General features: G+C 41.8%; 1 protein-coding gene across 2 annotated transcripts; it reads right to left on the bottom strand.

The window, feature by feature from the left end:
• Positions 1 to 241: 241 nt before the first annotated feature.
• LOC135238501 (constitutive coactivator of PPAR-gamma-like protein 1) lies at positions 242 to 21,836 on the bottom strand. 2 transcript variants are annotated; one of them, XM_064306449.1, is made up of 17 exons: positions 21,039 to 21,832; positions 18,082 to 18,328; positions 16,368 to 16,450; positions 15,025 to 15,153; positions 14,238 to 14,328; positions 12,995 to 13,092; positions 12,133 to 12,398; positions 11,381 to 11,468; positions 9,773 to 9,994; positions 8,987 to 9,158; positions 8,633 to 8,882; positions 8,219 to 8,333; positions 6,813 to 7,022; positions 6,448 to 6,631; positions 5,921 to 6,059; positions 5,092 to 5,188; positions 242 to 2,131 (listed from the first exon to the last, which is right to left on the bottom strand). In XM_064306449.1, the coding sequence occupies exons 1-17, from the start codon at positions 21,510 to 21,512 to the stop codon at positions 1,823 to 1,825; spliced, it is 3,174 nt and encodes a 1,057-aa protein (XP_064162519.1). In that variant the 5' UTR covers positions 21,513 to 21,832; the 3' UTR covers positions 242 to 1,822. The 2 variants fall into 2 exon arrangements, with proteins under 2 accessions (XP_064162519.1, XP_064162520.1); XM_064306450.1 differs by lacking the exons at positions 242 to 2,131; positions 5,092 to 5,188; positions 5,921 to 6,059; positions 6,448 to 6,631; positions 8,219 to 8,333 and having other exon boundaries at positions 6,883 to 7,022; positions 21,039 to 21,836.
• Between the last annotated feature and the right edge of the window lie 52 nt (positions 21,837 to 21,888).

Below are 21,888 nucleotides of genomic sequence, written 5' to 3'. Positions count from 1 at the left end.
GCTGAAAACAGGTCTATTAAAGGATCCATTTCTAAATAACCGATGCTGAATTTTGGTACAATTACCATTTTAAAACTACATTTAATGTGATTCAGAAGGCATTATAAATTCTATACAAATGTCACGAAATCCAGATGTTATAAAATGAAAAAGAAGGGATCAGCGTTTTCCAACAATTCACTAGAAAAGTGTTTTGGAAATTGACCAAAGTCTTTAAAAATCACACAATGCAAAGTCAAAATTATACTAAAAGAATAAAGACTTTTATTAAGCATTGTAAGTTGCACTCAACTGCCTTCAAATACACCACACCACAATCCATCAACAATCAGTCAATCCCAACAGTAGTTCATTCTTTTACAATCCATGAGTTAGGTAGAAACTCCGTTCAACTTACATCAAGGTAACCTATTTAGCTCTTGCGGGCAGGGGACGGGGGGGAATACACCGTATTTCTGATCACTAATGTGTGATGGAAAGCATCAGGAGAATTAGATGAAAAAAGTTAAGTGATGATTCTGTTTTAGAAGTACAAGTTTGAAAACACTAAAGTAAACATCAAAAATGATTACAGGTTTACTTGCTTATGCTAAACTCTCAATGGGGAGGTCAAGAGTCTTGCTGACTTGTTTTCCAGCTACGAAAAAGGGGGGTAAATTTAAGATCAAAGCTTTTTTTGAGAGGTTTTTCTTTTTTCCAGAGATGTTTTGCTAATATGAATGCATAAAACAGCAACAGAGAACAATAATGTATACAGTAATGAGTACACCAGGGTTAACAATATTTAAAGTGGCTAGATAATTTTTTGTAAGTTTTTCTTTTTTTTTGATTAAATGCAACAGAGGTCAATAATCACAAAAATTTAAGGTTAGAGCAAATCAGTTACTGACTAAACAGTTAACACCTTTTATAGGACTATTACTGATTATTAGCCTTTTTTAATTTTGCAAATGGGCACAGTACTTGTAAGGATGGAAGAAAAAGGACAACATGCATAATAACTACACACCTTTTAAAATTATGAACCATGCAGAAAGTTTAGCTGAAACAGTAGTACTAATGTTCTACATTTGATTCAAGAAACCACATTATTCATTGATCACTGATGCATGGCAATTTCTGACACAAAATGTATCGGAGCTTCTTTGAGATCATTTGCATCTTCGGTGATTTTTAACCGTTTCTTGACATGTTACTTATATAGCTAAAAGTATGACGTATACTGAGATCATCAGAACTTAAGCTGCAGTATTTATTCTACAGTTACTTAATTTTGAAATTATTCTGCACATTTTTTAACACAATAAAACCACAGTGATGACCCACGTGAGAAATGTGGTTTTGTGTTTTTTTCTCTTTTTTCATGTGTTTAATTCTCAAAAGCATTTACTGTGACACAACACAAAATCAATTACAATGGCAAATATATGGTGCCAGGTACTGAAAGAGTATTTCAACCTATAAAGTACTAAAGACTGCCAAATGAAAGCATTTTTTCGGCTTCAGTATTTCAAGAAAAAGAAAATAACGTTCACGTAACCAGTTTGAAACGTGTTTAATATCAGTGATGAGGGAGCGAACCGTCTTACTCCTTATACTGGTAGCATTGTATCTGTAACTGGTATAATTGCCTTTTGAACCGAGAGATAGACATTATCCTTGCTTAAACTTGCTGTCTTTAAAGAGGGATCCGAATTTCATAAGTCCTCATTTTTCTCTTACGGAGAGGAAAAAATGTACATCGACTGTAGGCTTTCCATCTTTCCAGATATTCCTAACCCTAGACCCTCCATCATCCTTCACCCTCTCTATAAAAATAGGTTTACTCTTCTTTTTTTAAGACAGTGGCACCCAGAGTTTCATCTCTGAGGCAATCACTGTCTGCATTTAGTGCATTTAAATGAGGATTAGTATTGCACATTTTAGAGTCATAACTCAAGGCACTTTCAGATTGTTTGGGAGCCCTGCCGTTGTCTTTGTTCCCGTTCAGCTGCTCAGCCTCTTGGCCCTCCACACCGTTTTCGGTTGTAGACCCTTCTGGCGACTGCGGGGGGGACTTGGTCTCCTCTGGCTTGGGCTTCTTCCTCTCTTTCCCCACCTCACATGCTGAAGCAGCATATGCAGGTTTGCTCTGGTCAGGGAATATAAGGAAATAATCATTAATAATGACCATCAATAATCATGCCTCTAGCAGATGCCCATATCCAAGGTGGCATAGAATATTCCATTATAACTGTCATGCTCATTTCAAATATAAATATGACATGAAATGGCCCTAATTAATCCTACAACAAACTCCCTTCTATATATAAACAAGACACTGACTATACAACACCCTACCTAAGCCTCAGCTTTGCACTGGCACTTACAACACATCCTAATTAATGCTGGACAACTAGCCCCGCCCTGCACACAAACCAGGTGCAGCAGTTCACTAATAACTGAAGAAAGAGCTCAAGTTCATTAAAGATAGCTCATAAGTGCTTGTAGCTTAAATTATCTGTATTCAGTACTACTTGATTCAAGAATGTTACACTCACCAAGTACATCTAATGCGTTCAATCCCGGCTAGGATCCTCAACAAAGCGGCATTTGTATGTATGATGTCTAATGAACTGATTAAATAGCGAGGCTTGTTTACAAACTAGCTGTTCTAAAGGGCAATATTGCATGACTTTCCACACGTTCACAGCATCGACTTCCATAATTGCCAATTAGCACTTGACACGCGCACTGTGCTGGCACTTGTAATGTGTGCTGTTCTACAGATGTATGTATTCGGTTTTAATGTGCTTTCATGTTCTTCTATAATGGTGTACTGTAGTGCAGTGAGACCAAATTCCCTTAAATGGTTCCGTTTTCATTCCTGCAATCTTTTCCCCAGGCTGTTATATGTCAATCGTATCCCTAAGACCTGACAGATTTTATCACCTGACAGATTCCTTGACAAACACATTCGCAGTACACTCATGACTGACAAGGCAGCTGGTCATGCATTTCCAGTCTACCACACAGCTTCCCCGTACCCATCTCTACTGAGTAACAGGAAGTTCGCTCTGCTTCAATGTCTTCACAGGTAATTTGGTGTGAAAAAGCAGTAAGGCTACTGACTTCTGATGTTCCCTGGCTTTCTTTAAAGTTTTAGCCTGTGCTTTCGTCTTCAAGGATGACTGGCCAAGTTTCACATTGGTGGAAAAAAAATTTTTTTGTTAGCAATGGTTAACCAGTTCAGATATTTTGAGCCATTCATAAAATTGTACTCAAACATGACAGATAATGCCTGCTTATTAAATACAAACTGAAAAAAGTGCCAAAATATAGATATATTTTTTTAGGTCTTCAAAGTTGTTACACTTTCCTTGCTTGTGGCATCAGCACCACTCTTTAAGCACAGTATCTTTCAGAGCTTTTCAGAGCAAGCAGCTCCAGCTACCCAGGCAGGTAGCAGGAGCACACCACTCGCTGTCTTACAAGGTTAGGCCGTTATTCTGCACCTGGCCTCAAAAGCTCAGGTCTCCAAAGGATTGCCGCAGCCATTTATTTAATGGGGATACAAAATACCAGGACTGTATGTATGTATTCAATACTGGGAGATGGTCAATGATATAAAAGAATGAGAGTGGAAGGGTTTTATATAAAGCTGATCAGCAGGGTGACCTAATTTTAGAAGCTGATTTTTATCCTTTAATGGCATCATTAGCAGACATAATGAAAGCATATGTGAACGATGGGTTGGGAACTGTGCACCCAAAAATTACAGAGCAAAGCAGCTGTGACACCACTCAAGAAGAAAGGGATTCACACAGCAGAAAATATTATAGCTCACGAATTTAACACCACCGGCAATAATCTTTACCTACTATCAACCACTGTTGACAGCTGGTATAAGATTCAATCAAACGCACTTAAGACAGTTTAAGCAAACCAATCAATCCCTACGGATTAATTCAGTGCTGGTTTTTAGTAATGTTCCCTTTGCTTGCTTTACCGAGTAACCACAAATGTAAACAAGAGATCCCTGGCAAACAAAAATTCATTTTCATCAAATGATGAACACTGCTGGTGCTGATTCGTTAGTAAAAACTTCTGAAATACCTGCCTTTTCATGCTAAAAGCTGTTTGTGTCACGCTTTTTCAAGTGTGCTATTTTATGCTCAGTGTTCTTTGTAGCAGAAGAAGATATTAAACGGTGGAAAAATAGGCTGTAGGTACTTAGGCCGTAGACGATTTTCTACTGTCCTGGTAATCTAATAAAAAATAAAATTAAGGAGTTAATTAATTTTATTTCATTGGTTTCATCTGATTACAAAACTGCTCAGAAAAGGTTAACTTTGGTGTTCGTCTCAAATATACTGTGATGTTTTAATCTATCATGGCTTAAAGACACAAAAGTTGGAATTTGGATTCTGTTTCTCATGTAGTTTTCTAAATGTTTTTCTTACTTCCAGATAGCCATTTTGTTAATGACAAACCTGCAGTTGTATGGGGCTTGTTGGGGCCCTTGAGGCCCCCCCGACCTTTGGGTCCTTGGGCCCGACAGGCCCTTTCTGTAACCCATGAAGAGACACCCAAAAATCATAACGGATGATTTGGTTCCATACATTTTTTTCCTAGTTGCCATCATTTTTTAAACTAGTTTTAATCTTCACGCAAAACTGCGACCTACAGGTCCTAATGATTGAAATGCATATGCTTTCTACCGACTAAGTGTGTTTCATTGAATCTAGGGGACTTTTTCCTCAGAACTAGAAATAACAGCAATCTACATATTACTCTTATCTTACTATCAATTAAGAAACTAGAAGACGTTCCTGCCCTTTAAAAAAATCTGTTATTGGCAATTGATGCAATGCATTTTGAGACAATTTTGTGCGCTGAAGAGAGATGGTACATTACCAAATCTGAAATTGTTTTAAAAGGCCAGAACTGTAACTGCACAGTATCTCAAACACATAAAATACCATATTCCATTTTGTTAAGCTTGTTTGTTTCGACTTATTTAAGATACCAAATTTGCCACCAAAACAGACCAAAAGTGGGTAAGTTGTTAGCTATAGTTTCATTGGTTCTTCTATAAAAGATATGGCTTACCTGGTATGTTCCCTGACTCTTGAATCCTCTACTATGGTATTTGGCTCCTCGACTAAAGGTCCTTATAACAGGAGTTGAAATCACACCCCTTGGACGACTGTTGAAAAGAGAGTATGGTCAAGAAGGTACAAGCTGCCATATGGGATAAACGCAAAGTATTGGAATGTCCATAATGTACATGTCTGTGTAACCAACTGTTAGAATGGACCAGTGGCAAAACTACATATACTGCACATAGAAGAGTCTCAAACTGTCTTAGTATGGTGATTAATATGGTTTTAGAAATGTCACTAAATCTAATTTGTCTTACCTGATTAAGTGTAAGATTCTTCCACTGTTCGCAGTTTTACCTTGCTACTACTTCGCATCAGACTACTGACTTTTTTCTCGTGTGCATCCAAAAAATGTTCCTAATAGAATTAACCCATCCAAACACCAAGAATATAGCCAATGTATGATTAAAATGCCTTTTTTTCCTCATTTAAAAAAGCCACATCCAAGACACGTGGGACCTGGTATTGATGTCACAACTGAAGTCATACATAGGGTCTGAAACAATTGCATCTGGTGGATAAAAAAAATTTTACCAGACAGTATTTTTTTTCGCACAATACGAAATGCAATATGAAATGTCTTTGTTTTTTTTACCCCAGTGTTGTGTCACCCCATCTTTTTTGACAGCGTTAGATAATTTTGGCTATAATTTTCACAGAAATGTTAGGTTAGGTGAAGTCAACACAAAGTTCAGCTGGCGATATAACTTGCAATTGTTTTTGAACACAAAGGAACCAAGGAGCCAACAACTCTTCCCTCAATCAGCCAGGCTTACCCTCTGGTTGGTCCACCAACTGACACCACCTGTATGGGGAAGGCCCCTCTGCCCCGCCCACGCCGAGTCCCCGCCCACTGGCCAACCACAGTGCCTGCGATCTCCAGTTTGCCACCCTGTGAAGGAATGGCTTGAAGGCCTAGCAAGAGGGAATAAGAGGAAAACAAAAATTCTGAACTGAATCAATTCTGCTCCAATTCAACCAGCACAAAAAAAAAAGACCCGTCCATTTTAAAATTCTCGATTTCCAGAGCTCAACACAAATCTCCTTGTGCCACCGGCGGGAGACGGGTGTCACACACAACGGCCCAATTATGCCTGTGGTATGTTTCACATTCCCCATCTGGGGGCACGCAGTCCACGGACAGACAGGCTTCTGTGGGACCAGAGCGTGCGCTCACTGCATTCCACAGCGGCTGCAGCTGCGCAGGCCGCAGCTGAGGATCACAGCGCGAGCGCTGCGGCCCCAGTGGACACACAACAGGGCTCCGCTGCCGTGGTAACCGCTGCGGTCGCCGGGTTCTTACCTGGCATGCCTCTCCCTCTGCCCTGAGGTGGGGGCATGGGGGGCGGAGGGTAGAAAGTAGTGTTGGGGGGGTAGAAAGGCATGCCGTGCGGCGGCGGGAACGGGACAGGGTGTGGCGGGCGGCTGAAGTTCAGCCCCTCCAGGATGCTCTGACGCATCTTCTCCACTTTAGCGACCAGTTCGGCCTGGGAAACATAAGAGAGTCTGTGAAGCCCGGCTCACAATTCATCACAAGCTTCTGACCTTAATCTGCCGAAATTAGGGTCAGAACGAACGAATATGTCATAGGTATACTAAAGGTTATGGCTATATGTGTGAGAGACAAAAAGAGACAGTGAGAGTTACAGAATGCTTTGGAATAGCTACCTGACCATCACAGAGGTCGATGAGTGGGGCCTTGTCCCTGTTGGCCCTGATGAGTTTGCTCTGAAGCAGTTTGCCATCGAAGTACATCCAGGGACAGCAGTGCTCCCAGGGGATGGGCTGCCCGCACACGTCGTTGGCAAACAGAGCCATGTCCACCCCGCTCATGAACAGGGCGGCCAGCTGGATGCCGCGAGGGTCCAGGTTGTCTATCTGCAGGCACAAGGAGAGGAGCTCAGCAGGGAATGTGCAGGGCCTCATATGCCACACTCACACACACACACATACACACACACATACATACATACATACACTTACATACAACAAACATACACACATACACACACACACAAACACACACACACACACACACACATACACACATACATACATACATACATACATACATACATACACTTACACACACATACACATACACACACATACACACACACACGTATAAACATACACACAAATGCGCGTACACACACACGCACACATGCACACACACACACACACAGACACACGCACGCACACAAACACATGCATGCACGGACATGTACGAGCGCACACACACACAAAAACACACTCGCTCACGCACGCACACACACACACACACACTCGCACATACGGTCGCACACGCAAACTCCCCACCCACAGAGAATGACTCACTCAGCTGGGATCAGAGCACAGAGCAAGCAGGGCGAACCCGTTCATCTAGGCAGACAGAGTCCACCAGAGCCAACACACAAAGCCAGCCAGAGGAGCCTACAGTCAGCCTAACACAGAGCACCAAGCGTCGAGTCCAGCAGAACCAACACAGAGCCAGTCAACCACGGACACAGTCAGCCCAGCATGGCCAAAGCGCACGGTTACTGCAGCGCGGGGGGTGTACATGTTCGGCGCCCGAACATACCCAACGGCCATCATTCAAAACGAACAGCTGACCCACAACACAGGGGTGTGACAATACCCAGAGCTGGGCAAGCAGTACGCACACGCTGGGGCACAACCTCCACTCATTCATCTCACTCAAGCAAAGGTGGAAGCATCTGATCCTGAAAAGCTTTTTTTCCTCAATGGAAACATGCTTGTAAAAAGCATTTAAGCTGTTTTTATAAGCAAGAAACAAAAGAAGGATTTTTAAACCAATAATGATATATGAAGAACGCCCTCTGAAAACTCAATAACCCACATCTCTCTTTTCGTTCTCCCCATTTCATAATCATGGGACATCTGACAATCACCTTGAGACAGTTCCTGTCACCGGCCCAAAAAGCACGGAACTGAAAACGCAATGAGTAATTTGTCCACAATCAAAACATTAATGGTCCAAAAGCATAAATAAGTTGTGGGATCTATTGAGTATTTCCAGGACAGGCCTCATATAACAATCTCTACAAAATCACCTTCAGTTCCTGCAGCTGGTCAGGTTCATATAGTTTAGGAGAAAGTGCTTGGGCTAGGAAAGCGTCAAGTTCGTTACGACGCAAAATTCTTACTCCTGGCCATTGTAACATAAACCTGAAGCAAAACACAAAGGGTAAGGTATTAAAAAATACAGGAACTGATGTAGTTATCTCTATCTGCATCTTGTGTATATTACGTACTTATGCCAACAACGTACTTAAAAATTCAATATTACTTTGAATGAAATTAACTGTAATAAAACCTGTTCTCCAAGCAGATGGGGAGAACTCTTAAAAGAAGAATCAGAGCAGTCTGTACAGTCATGTGAATGTTCTTCAGAAAGGACATGTTTTACGGTGGGGACAGGGCGGTTGGTGGGGGGAAGAGGGGGGGTTGGGGGAGGGAAAGCTCACCGCAGAACGCAGCAGAGCACCATGAGGGGCGTGGGGACGTTGGCGGGGTTGAGCATGGCCGGGGTGTCGGAGCGCATGCAGGCCAGGAAGGCCCTCATCCTCCGGTTCTTGTCCTCCACCGCCTTCCCCAGCCACAGCTTCTTCAGGTTGGGGCAGGTCCACTCCCGGAAGGGCAGCGCCTCCACCAGCTCCGGCGTGTGGGGCGACTTCCCCTTGTAGGCCGCCCACTCTTTTACGATCACGGGGGGGTCTGCAAGGGGGCGGGAGTGGGGAGACGGGTCAGTCGGTCGGTCAGTCAGTCAGACGCGCTGTGTGCGTCTGGCGCGTGATTGGACGGCCGCATAGGGCACCCACACTCTGGGAGTCTGTTCCTCCGCATGGCGAGCCTCTCGGCCTTCTTCTTGGCCTCGGCCAGGCTGAAGAGGACTCCGTAAACACACTGGCGTATAGGCCGGAACAGCTGCACCGCAGAAGGCAGGTCTTTGTTAGCTTCGTCCTCGATAGTGACAGAGATCTTTATCTCGCCCTGCGCAAGGAAAGAAGACAGACAGACAGACAGACATCAATAAACACACATGAACATAACAAATCATTTAGCGGTTTCTTTCCTCATCGGTTTTGCCGTATTTAAAGATGAAAAGGAACCTGCCTACTGTTTCATCACAGCTTCGAAGTGAAGTGAGTTGTCCATTTTCTGACACTTACAGTGAACTCCAATTTCACAGCTCAGCACCCACTGCATTGGACATGCCATTCTGCACTACTGAGGGGTATGACATGGTCGAGGGGCCATAGTGAAAGTAACCCCCTGAAAACCTTCCGACAACCGACAAGTAACTAACATAGCTGTGCACTGAAAAGAGCACAAGCCCTTTCTGAACAAAAACTGGCTTCGAGAAGTGAGACCTGAGCAAAATAATTGATTTTACAGCCCTTTAGACACAAATAAAATTCCTGAAGATTGCATACAATTTTAAAAGAAACATCTATTTTCACCAATATTCAGAACAAAATTATTTCTTTATAGGATGGTATGTGTTAGTAACATTTGCTTGAAAATTCTCAGGAATCTGAAGGAACATTTAAAATCTTACCAGCATTCAAAGAATGAAAGCATTTCAAATGTGAATGGTTCCTGACCTTGGTGAGGACGTGGTAGATGTAGGGGTACATGAGGCCCTTCTTGTGCCTGTGCTCTGCAACCCGCAGGACCTCGGGGGCTACCAAGGGCAGAGGGGGGGTGGTGATATCCATGTGGTTCCTGGTTGGCATGGAGAGGAGGGACGGGATCTGCGCGTTGACGCCATGGTGACCGGCATCTCCCCCCTGACTCACTGGTGAGGTCACAGAGGTGTCCTCCACCTGGAGGCAGAGGGAGGTGAGCTCCTCAGCAGGCAGCTAAATATATGAGCTATACATACAGCTAGGCTGCTAACATTCTGCAAGCTACATTCTGAAAATGTGTATTTATTGGACACAAACGGTCTTGGTATAAAAGAAAAAGTGAAAAAGAATATGCATCAAATTCATAATACAATACACCGATGTATGGAACATATATCTAAAAAAGATAAACATCTTGTTAGTCCACTAAATAAAACAGATAGAAAGCGCTGCTTGCCGGCTTGGTTATTCTGTGGTTCGTAGAACGGATTATTGCACCAGTCTGAATCTTTGAAACTGGAGCAGTGAGATTATTTTTGATTCACTCTGGGTATGCGCAGAAGTCATGGTTCTAGAATTTACAACTTTCAAATTACAAATCTTTGTTTCTTACTTTCCCTCACTCTCCGGGGCAAATGTGGGCAAACAATATTTCAAAATATGCATCTGTATTAGCCAAGTATGCACCACATTTTGAAACTGTCCAGACAAATATGGAAATTCATCAACAATCATCAATAATTAACATTTTTTTGGCTCAAAACCAACTTTTCTGTTTACGTGTCAGCCCGAGCAAGCACTTCAAATTCCCTCCACAGGGTGGCATCAACCAAGTAAAAGTTTGAGCTGTGCATCCTTAAGAGGACTTAAAAAGAACCTGAAAAACAGTTTGGTACATTGATATGATGTGTGATTTTTAAACTTCAAAACATTTCACGTCTCATATCATGCATTTTCCACATCTTAAATATACCCCAAGACTCCAGAATCAAAGTACATCCTTACTTGCAAACTCAGTGATCTTCAAATAATCAAAACAGCTCATCACACGCACTGTGAGCAGTGTTGTCTCTGGGACAGACAGTGTATGTGCTTCTTTTAATAAAAACCTAGGTTAGACCATGAATACCAACAGTATTTTCTTTTCTTTTTACATTAAAGCAATAAGTAAAAATGTTTTTGGTTTTCCCCAGTGTAGCTCCCACCTAAGCCATGATGCCATTGATAACTGAAGTAAGCTGAAATGCGCGATGGGGGTTTGGGGTTTGGGCCTGTGAAAGCTGCACCCCAGCCAAGCCTGATATCAATCCTGTCTAAGGTGCAAACAATTACGACTTCGCAAAAATAATAGAAAATCAAGCACCTACCACTGTGCTGCAGTATGGACCATTTGTATCAAACTGCATTACAGACCAGTTCACAGCTCAGTAAATAGTAGCATTTATTAAAATCTATATAAAAATTTAAATAAACACGATTATTATTAGTATTATTATTATTTTTGCCATTCATATCTAATTGACTGGAAAGAGATGTATCACATATATTGGTAAAAGTAGGTCTGACCTCAGAATGAAAACTTACTTTAATGTGGTCTGCCATATCTCCCTCTGGTATGTTAGCAGACTGATTTCCTGGTTTGTCCCATCCTCCTTTATGGTCACTTATATGGCTACAACAATAAGAACACGGTCATTTTTAACGGTCAATTTATCAATATCAGCATCAATGAAAATAGTGTGCTTGTGTGGTTATCCACCATCATAGTGAGTGGATGGTACAGCTCTTAAGAACATTTTCACTTTCAGAAAACCCCAGTTGATAAATGCCTCCAGTGTTGGGAGGAATGAATAATTGTGTGTTGGTTGCAGAGACAGCAGTACAACAATGACACTGTGACTCAGAAATGCTCGCTGTTGAAGAAAAGAGGACAGATACTGTACAGAGTATACATTCAGCTATGCTCAAAGGGCTACAGCCACAACCCCACAGCACATCAGTTCGACTCATCTGCTATACCACGGAAACTGCAGTGTGCTTTTCTTAACCTAAAGATACAAAAAAATTATTATTTAATAAAGAGCTGATTTGTTGCCTTCTGAAGCCATGTTTATTTTTTTTAACAGACTTACAAGATGCTCGCAGACCAGAGTCCTCACTTTTATAGGCACTAGTAATCCCCGCTGCTGTGATTTACTCTGTCTACAGCTGAACTTAGCCGGGACCGAGGGAACCCAAGAGCAAGCAAATGTCACTCATTGCATGCGCTGCAACGCGCATAGCCGTCTTTAAGGCTCGGGAAGGTGGCGGGACAGCCGGACCGGGCCTGCACTCACTTGGCGGTGGTGGCCGTGTTCTCGTCGTTCTCTGAGGAGGAGGATGTGGACGAGGTGTTGAAGAAGGCGGGCTCCGCGTGGTTGGGGCTGCTGCCCTGGGCGGGGTTGATGGGAGAGGACCTCTCGTACAGTGGCGTGTGTTTCCCTTCGTGAGGAATGTTGCTGAAGCTGTTCTGATCCGGGAGGCCCTTCCCCACCGGATCCAGAGCGAGGCCGGCCTCGACCAGCGGGGTTGAGTAGGCGTTCTGGCCAGCCAGCTGCTGGACCTGCGAAACCCCCACAGCATCACCACAAACACACCAAAACAATTACAATTAAAAACACACAGCGAGCACGTAAAACATAAAATAAATACACTAAAACTGGCAGACACCGTAGGCATTTATCCAACAACTTTTACTCCTGCATTTATGAGAGTTCAATGGCTATTGATGGACCATAATTCAATTTAAGGGATTCAAGCATTCAAGATCATTTACCACTTAATTTTACCAATATTCTACAGCACAGTAAGTCATATGAAAAAAAATTCTGTCAACGCGTCCAGAAAGTGCCGTATCATTTCCCTTTTAATGCTCATTTTGTCCACTATTCTTCTTATCCCAATACCTTCAGCAACTTCAATACAACTTCAGGAAGGAAAAACAATTCTCAGCTTTTCTAAATAGGGCATTTGGGTTCAGATACACCCGAACAACACACACATGCACGCACGTGCGCACACACAGACAGATGCACACATACACACAACAAAAACACACTTCAGCTTTCCACATCCAAAGCAAACAAGCTAGGAAAGTAATACATGTAATAGCACTCATGCAGAACGCTGAGACGCAGTTTGAAGGACAGTGGAACTCACCCCAGATTTCACAGGAAGGGGAATCTGTGGAATGTTCAGCATCTGTGGAGGTACATATTGTGGCACTGCAGCAGGCACTCCAATCTGATTTGGTCTGACTGCATCAGAAAACAAGGAAAGATGCTTTTCTGTTACACTGCACACAAACCTATATAACACACACACACACGTATACACACACACACACACACCACTACTTCTGGCAGTTGATTTGAATAATAAAAAATGTGCAGCGGTACTCACCTGTGCCTCTCTGAATATTTACCAACTTTAGATCATCTCACTGCATGATCTACCACAACCCACAATACCAAGCGTGCAAGGCCAAAACAAAAAGGTATATGTGCACGATCAACTCAAAACCTTGATCAATATGCAACTCAGAGAAAGCTGTGGAGATGACCAGTTTATACAAATTCAAGAACCTTAATATTTTTTATTTCACTTGATTTAAGAGCTACTCAAAGAAAGTGGTTCACTGCAGTTTTGAGGTCTGCAGCAAGTTTTTTTTCCCCCAAACTTCCAACGTGAAGGAGCTGCCACGTCTGTGCAAAAGGCCTTTCTAAAGCAGGTTATTTGTATGCACGGTGCATAACGACCATTCCAATGTGCACACAAGGTCTGCGGCAACCCGGAATATTTCTCACATTACTGCGATGGCTGCTTTCCTACTCACTGAAAACAAAACCTGCTTTTTATGCCCAGGCATCAACGGGGGAGAAAGAAACCCAAATTAAACTGAAACGGGAACAAGGAAAAAGGCAAGCGGTGACACGCAACTCTGTGGTTTTACGAATGTCCTCAGACTGTTACACCAAACTCATTTACCAACTTGCTGATTCCATGGAAACAGGGGTCTGACAAGGGCAGGTTGTGGTCAGACCCATTAAATGAGGTCAGGCAAACATACAAATGATTGAGACCAGGGGAAAGGTTAGATTTGCCTCTCCTGTACTCCACACACCAATTCAGAGCTCTAATTGAGACTCACAGGGAATAAGGCTCATATTGCCAGTGCAGACATCTAAATTCAATCAACCCATTTCAGGGAAATCAAAAGGACGTACAACATTTAAGAAATCATGCATCAAGTTACACTGGTTAAACCAGAGTAAATGCAATATCACCTGTCACCTATATTAATTTAACAATAATGATAGCATGGTTAAAGATATACTGACAAATATGTGTCTGTGTAATGAGAGTCTCACCTATTTAGGAATCAACAGTATCATGAACTTACCTACATAAGGAGAGAACTGTAGGGGTTTGCTGGCTGCAGAGTAGTACTCGACTGCTTTCTTAAATCGAACAACTTTGTCATCAGTCCTGGACTAGAATATAAAACAGCCACATTAAATTAAAAACACCAGTCTGGGAAAGTGAACGGAGCCAGTCTGTGTCACACAAGCCTATGAATCCAAATCACAGGGTTACAGTCCCTGAACAGTCAACAAGCATTTATGAATTAAATAACCCCTCAACCCTACGGTTACACACTGGCAGCACTGCCCAGATACTGTCCAGACTTCACCTCCTATGTTCTTCATATAAAATCCAGAAATAAGGGGGGGGGTGCTTACGCATCAGTCACTATATATGAATAACGTCAACTAAATTAATTTAAAAATGCAAGAGAATAAAAAGATTACTGATGTAAAATCCTATGCAGACGTTAGTTCAGCAACAGATTGAGAAGAAACATGAGCAAAGTGTCACTGAGCTGGGATCTTTGGCACCGCTGTAATATGAAGGTTAATGCTTCAGATATGACTCCTCTCATGATCCAGCATCAGTTCCTAAACTTTTTACAGTTCAATAATATGAGGGTTTTTTTTGGGGGGGGCGGGGGGGGGGAGGCAACCAATGGCAGTGCATTAAAAAGCTAAGCTGTTCCAAAGATCCTTACATGTTGGAGGCTCTTTAAAAGAATGCTACAGGAAATGCTGGAGTTATATCTCAAATACAATTTCAAAATGAGCAAATATTGAAAAGAGCAGCCTCTGAAATTGTGTGGCTCATTATTATACCTGTGAGTGCTTGAAGATGTCTTTTGCAATGGCTTCCAAGTCGTTGATGTCTTGCATGTTCCTGACATAGTCAGCCACGGCCTTGATTACTACGTCGCACGGTGGGAGCACGAGCTGGTGGGCGCGTACCTGTCATTGGATACAAGCTCCATTACATTCCCACAACAGACAAAAAACTGAACTGATCAGATAGGACTGTCCATCATACGCCAAGCAAAGACACAGAACTGTATGGACCACACATGACCATCCATTACATTCCCAGCAAAGACACAAAACGGAATAGATCAGACGTGACCTTCCATTAAATGCCTAGCAAAAGTACAAACCTGAATGTATCAGATGTGACCTTCCATTACATTTTTACCAAAGACACAAAACTAAAAGGCTGTATTTGGTGCGCGCAAGCAGAGTGGTGTGGAGATTCATGATTCACTGTGTTTGCAAGGCAGAAATACAGATAGAAAAAAGCAAATAAATAACACTCGCTTGTACATTTGTTCTTAAAGCTGAGAGATTACACTGCAAGGTTCTCTGGGGCCTACTGATTCACCCTCCATAATAAAATCGGAACATAATGCATCTTAACCCTAATCTTCAGCCTCTACATGTACCCAGCGAGATTTTCCACTTAAGGCATACAAATAGGCTATAAGTCAAGACATTGCATAACGCAGGTCTCACAGCTCGGGAGAAATACAAGCAAACACTTTGGTCTGGCCCTTTAGCTGAACAAACAGATCCATCTGTCAGGCAAGATTAGCTCTGGGCAAGAGCCTACCTGTGAGGTGTTAACATGTTAAACCATGTACCGCTTATTATTTTACCACTTATTACATTGCTTGGCATATTAGGTCTCCTAGTTACAGGAGTACAAATGAAGGGTAGCACTGTAAGTGATTTTCTTTTTTTTTGCGTTGTACTAATGCATCACTTGTCGAGCCTCATTTTACTCTAGGTTGTCAAGGAAACCACTTCCTCTGCTATTGTACAAGGCCTTGAATGGAAACAAGTCTTGTGTGTGAACCACATGCAAGGAAAAGCCAACAGCATTTTAGAAGTACAGAAACACAATCAATTACATTTAGCAAAATTAATGTAGCGCTACTCCAGTGAAATACAAAAAAAGCAAGAGTGCACATGCTGTCCTGAATCACAGGCCTAAAATCAGGCACTTCCGTTGCACTGCCAGAGAAAATCACTGCTCACAGCTAATAGACAAATATAATGTGTTAACCGAGTATACCATTACACCATCTGCTGCTGCACGCACATGATTGTTCTGAGAGCATTCTGAGCTTCTCTCCGAATGGCTAAATGTTTGCATCCCGGTTACGCATTACCTTCAGTGATGCTAATGGGTGCTCTGGCCCAAGTAAACTCCAATGAAAGGCAGCCAAGTCTTCATCAGGCAGTATGTGATTACCTGTAAAATAGGCACAAATGATTTCCAGTTAAAGGAAAGTGGGACTGGTTACAGTTTTCAATGTCTTGGCAACTGCGCGCACACACTATGTTGCGGAATTAGCAGTAATTTACAGCCAGTTTCTTTACAATGGCCTATAACACACAGGAACAACAATTCAGCGTCAATTTCCACCCAAACTAGCTTCCAACACAACATCATTACTGCTAGGACCGGTGCAAATAAAAATGAGAGATCAAAATTTCATGATTGCTGCAATCACTGAAAGCTAAATCAGATTACCCTCAGTACAATATTACAAATATGACTAAAAAAGTCTCACATGCATACCACAAAGTCTGCTTTTACATATATTCCAGCAAAATGACTTGTATACCACACGCATTATCGCATATACACCACATCTGAGCGCTGTTAAGCACCTCAATATAGTCAAAAAGAACACACACGCATCCATGAAGAATGGAGGAAAGAAAACTTTTCCTACTTTCCAATAGTTTTTTTTGTTTTTTTAAACCTTGTGCTGATGAAGAATATTGCAACATACAAACCACTGCCTGCCAAGCATAATGCTTATGTAATACAGTCTATTCTGCTTATCTCCACAGAGGTGGTAGTGAAAGGGATGCATATCCGTGTAAGGTTACTAGAGAACAAATCTGAAGAAGCTCGAAGAAAAGGGAAAACAAGGTCAGGGTGAGCAGGCATAAATCACTCATGAAATGTGTGACAGGCTCCTGCATGTGTTAACAACAGTCAATATTTTTTTTAATGCATTAGATTCACGTTATACTTTCAAACTCCTGAAAATATCACTGTTCACATACCCAAATTTACTCTATAACAGGGAAAATGTCATGATTAATTCACAGCTTAATAAGAGCAGATATGCATGACCACTTTTATTTGGAGTGGCTCATTTGCATACTGTAACTTGATCAGAGATGCCAACAAGCAGCTAAGTGAACTACAAGACACTGTTTTTTTTTCTTCTAGGAAATGGGTCTCAATAACTCCAATAGTTCCTGAAAGCTTACGGTCCAGTGATTTTATCAGTGCTATGCATCAGTGGAAAATACAAACAATAGGTTTGTGGCTAAAGAGATACTGAATGAAAACAGGGGGAATTATTTAAAGAGCAGATGAAATGACAGCACAAGCAGCATTAGGACTTGAAAAACCTGCACTAAACCTCACTGTGACAGGATATATATTCAATGTACTGTGCTGAGATTGCATTTAAAAATGTTTTCATACTTTGGGAGTGGTGGGGGTGGCTGTAAAATGTACAAATCTCAAGAATAACCAGATGTAACATCTGATCTTTTTATTATTATTATTATTATTATTATTTTAATCTGCCAAAAGACACTACTTTCTTTTTTCCTATCCACCCAAAAAGACTATTACTAAATTAATTTAGGTAACAAAGCTAAGATTTAAAAACCTGCTAATCCTATTGAGAGTTGTGCTTGTAAAAGCTATCTTTCACTAAAAAAAGAAAATTGCACGAGGATTATCCATGCTAGACCATACCTTTGTAAACAAATTAAGCAATACAGAACCATTACAAAATCAGCACTATACTTGATACAAAAGAGACACCTGGCTTAGCTATTCACCAAACCTACCTAAAAGTGAAGCGAATATGACAAAGCGATTTGGATTGAGATCAAGCTGCTTGGCAACTTCGTGCATCAGGTACTGGCTGGTGGTGAGGCTCTTGCCGTTCCGGCTTAGTTTCAGAGCATGGGCACTGAAGTAGTAGGGGATGTTGCACAAGGCGTAGTCAGAATCATAGGCCACCAAGCCGTGAAACCCATTCTCCCTGCATAAGGCTATCACTTCCTGATGGTGATCCTCAATGCTCTGGGCCACCTGGAGAACAGATCAACATAAGAAGCTAAATCAATCAGGTGCCAGACTTAACATACAGTCAACACTGAACCAAAATTTTTCAAACAAACAAAGAAACAATTTAAGATGGATAAATACTGTAAACCTGGCAAAGATTTTGAGAAAATTTAATGTGGTGTATTGACAGTTTTATTCACTCGTTTTTGCTGGGGTAAAATTTTGAATTTGCAACTGCAATTGAGAAGTCCCAATACTGATCTTAAAACTATATAATGTATAGCATTGATGATATGCTATGTAAAAAGTTGTGTAAGTCGCTCTGGATAAGAGCGTCTGCTAAATGCCTGTAATGTAATGTAATGTAATGTAATGCCATGAAAAGAGAAAATAAAAATAAAGAGTAAGAACCTAAATTAATAAAATATGAACATTTCTGGTCTGCAGAACACAGTATTTGTGGATCTGAAACTAACTTCACAATAGCCTGCAGAATTGGGTAATAAACAGTCCAGTGTAGAACTGGTGCAGTCATTTCAAAAGCACTGCACACAAATGGCTGAAGTGACACTTTACAATACTGATTCATGTAAATAATATTTAGAATATGATAACTAGGGACAGAAACCAAAAATGTCTCGTGTCAATGTTCTTACTTGTTTTGAATATTATTTTGTTAAAACAGCCACGAATGCATAGATTCTAAATGCACCGATATGCTAGTTGATCGTCCCTCTTTCAAAGGCCACAACGGTTCGTCCATTTCTGAGCAAGGGCCCACAAGCTTTGTCCAAGGCTGTCAGCCGTGGCCTGCAGGAGTGCCGCGTGATCTACGTACAGAGCCAGTCACTAAACTCTCCCTCCTTCCTGCTGTACCGTACCCACAGCCTCCACTAGGGAGCCAATTAAAGTAAGGCAAAGGTGGGACTACCAGAAAACCGAGATATTACCGGTATTCAGTAGCCTTTCTTCACTTGCACAATATGCAATTTAAAACTTCCTCGGCTAATTGTTCACTCTACTTGCTGGTGGAAAACTCCGCGATGCCTTTTGAACTGCATTGGTCTTAACAGTTTTGAAAAGTATTTCTATCTATTTCCAAAACAGTAGAATTACAATATGCCTTTAAAAAATACTAGGACTCCATTTTAATCTGAGTGCAGAGCTAATGAGTTTATTTAAAAGCAAAAACAAAATGTATGCCAAAGTAAATACACCGAATACTACTGCATCGTGTCTACATTTTAACAAACTTGAGTATCAAGTCGTTGTTCCCATCAGTGAGTATTACGTAAAAACATTAAACAAATAAATAAATAAAACTTGAAGCCCGCTATATAGGCTGTCTACATTACTCGAAGATTCAAGAAATAGGGTACTTAAAACGACAAAAAGTACCTGAATAACTCAACTAGCGTGGAAACCGTTTTAAGCAAATTACGAAGAAAAAAGTCTACACGAGAGACTGATGCATTGTTGTTCCAATGCATATTCCTCAGGTTCATCTGTGTGCACAACCTTGTGTGAACTTTGAGAAAACAAATACAGGTTACCATGAAACCATTTTAAGAATTGAATGGTAGGACACATGCTCGTCTGTGCATTTTTCCAGGGTGCTGTCTTTTGACAGAGAACTTACAGCATATTCTTAAATTAATTAAACAAGAAATGATTTTGGGATCCCTACAGCGTTAATAAAATTACTATAGGCTACGCCACCTGCATGGAACAATGCTTTCGGGTATAACTAACTTATTATTATTATTATTTTCCAGATGTTCATTGCAAGAGGCACATGATAAACATGTTAACGCTATTGATATATGTTATTGACAGTTATTCGGCCTTTCAGATTTGATTTAAATGGCCATCACGTCACAGCTTAAGTGCGACTCGCTAGCTAAATATAGTGTACCTAATATATTATGATTATCTGAATATCTGCATGAATGTTTAAGATAACTGGCTACAAAGTCCAACTAAAAAGGTTTGCCTAGAAATGCTTGTGAAAAAGAAATGTTGCAAGCCAGCTAACGTTAGCTAGCTGGCGTCTCAAACGCCAGGCACCTCCCTTCTACAATGTTATCGATCAGAAAGTATAAAATAACAACTTTCAGCAGCATCTATAGTAAATGCCTGTCGCTTGCTCGTCAGCTAGTTTGCTTACACAGCGTTAATTTGCAATTTTGTTAACTTGTCTAACCATGGTTACGCCACTAGACCGGCAGTTAGCTAGCTAGACTATACATCTTGGTTAGCTAGCTTCTCTGGAGCTCTGCAAGTGTTGATAGACTCGCTCGATATGTTGCCAACTAGACAGTTTCGCCAATGGAGATCTTATCGATAAACTTTATTTAGCTAATAACAACGCACTGACACGGAACAAAGTCTAGTTAGCTAGCCATTCGCTACTGTAATTGGACAGTTAGCCACCAATACAGCCAACGAACAACTAACGTTAGTCGCTCTTTGGATGTTGCTACTTGAAGAAAGTGTCACCATTATTTTGTTAAACTAGTGACCTTGGTTTTCCCACATCAATGAGTATATTTCTTCCATTTCTATAAGCGTACACTGTTTATATGTCCAGCAAATTAACTGACAACGCAAAAGCATGGTTAGTTCGACAGTTAGCTAGCTGGCCGATAACCTACAAGCTAATGTTAGCAATTTTGCAAGCTAGCCACAAACCAAAGATCGGAATTTAGTCTAAAACAACTAGCAATAGACTTACCCCGATGTGAAACCTGAGGAGTGCCAGTCGGATACAGTGGGCCATGCACAACGGGGGAAGGAACCAGACCTTTGGTGGTGGGGTTCCCTTGTTCTGGACGTGGCTGACAATCTGCTGCGCTGTCTGTCTCTCGTTCACCTGTCGCTTGACCCATTCGTGAAGACGGCCTTTCTCCAGGGCGCCATTGAAGCATACCAGGAGCTCAATGTTGCCATTAAAGCAGGCCTTGGCGAGAGCAGCCAGGTAACCTAGCATGTGGTTCCACTGGCCCCCGCTCACCCAGTCGGTGTAAAAGCCGCCGTAGAGCCGGTGGAGGCAGTTTTCGGCATCCACTAGAAGCCTGAGCGGACTTTGGGGCGGTCGTTGCCTGCCACCCCCAACCAGGCTCCCCCGAGCTAGCTTCTGGAGCTCCACCGGTACTACGGCACTTGGGCAGTGCTTTTCTATATATTCTTGGAAACCTTGCACGCCCATGACGGCTGCTTTAAAAACAAATTAAACTAAAAATGCTTTTTTTAAAAATCGTAAAAAATTAACGGTACCTAATGGGGATTGCAAGTAGCGCCTCCCCTGAAACTGTGAGTTAATGGTCTAAATGTTGTCGTTGTTGGTTTCTGGAGTTGCAGAATCCAAAAGAAATTAAATCGGGTTGTTACAGATGCATTTGTTATTTTTTTGGTGAGTTATTTTTTGGTTCATGGCTGTTGGCCGCCATGTGCCGTCTCACGGAGCCATGTCTATGGATGTGTCTGGTGTGCAGAGAAAGAGGCACAGTGACGCAGGGCACGTACCGTGCACAGGAAAGGAGGAGTCAGTGATACAGTGGGCGAGGGTGGGCGCTGAGTACGGT

This window comes from Anguilla rostrata, chromosome 13, assembly GCF_018555375.3.
Source record: "Anguilla rostrata isolate EN2019 chromosome 13, ASM1855537v3, whole genome shotgun sequence".
Taxonomy (NCBI): domain Eukaryota; kingdom Metazoa; phylum Chordata; class Actinopteri; order Anguilliformes; family Anguillidae; genus Anguilla; species Anguilla rostrata.
The sequence above is the reverse complement of the archived record's forward strand: the minus strand, read 5'-3'. Positions and strand labels throughout refer to the sequence as shown.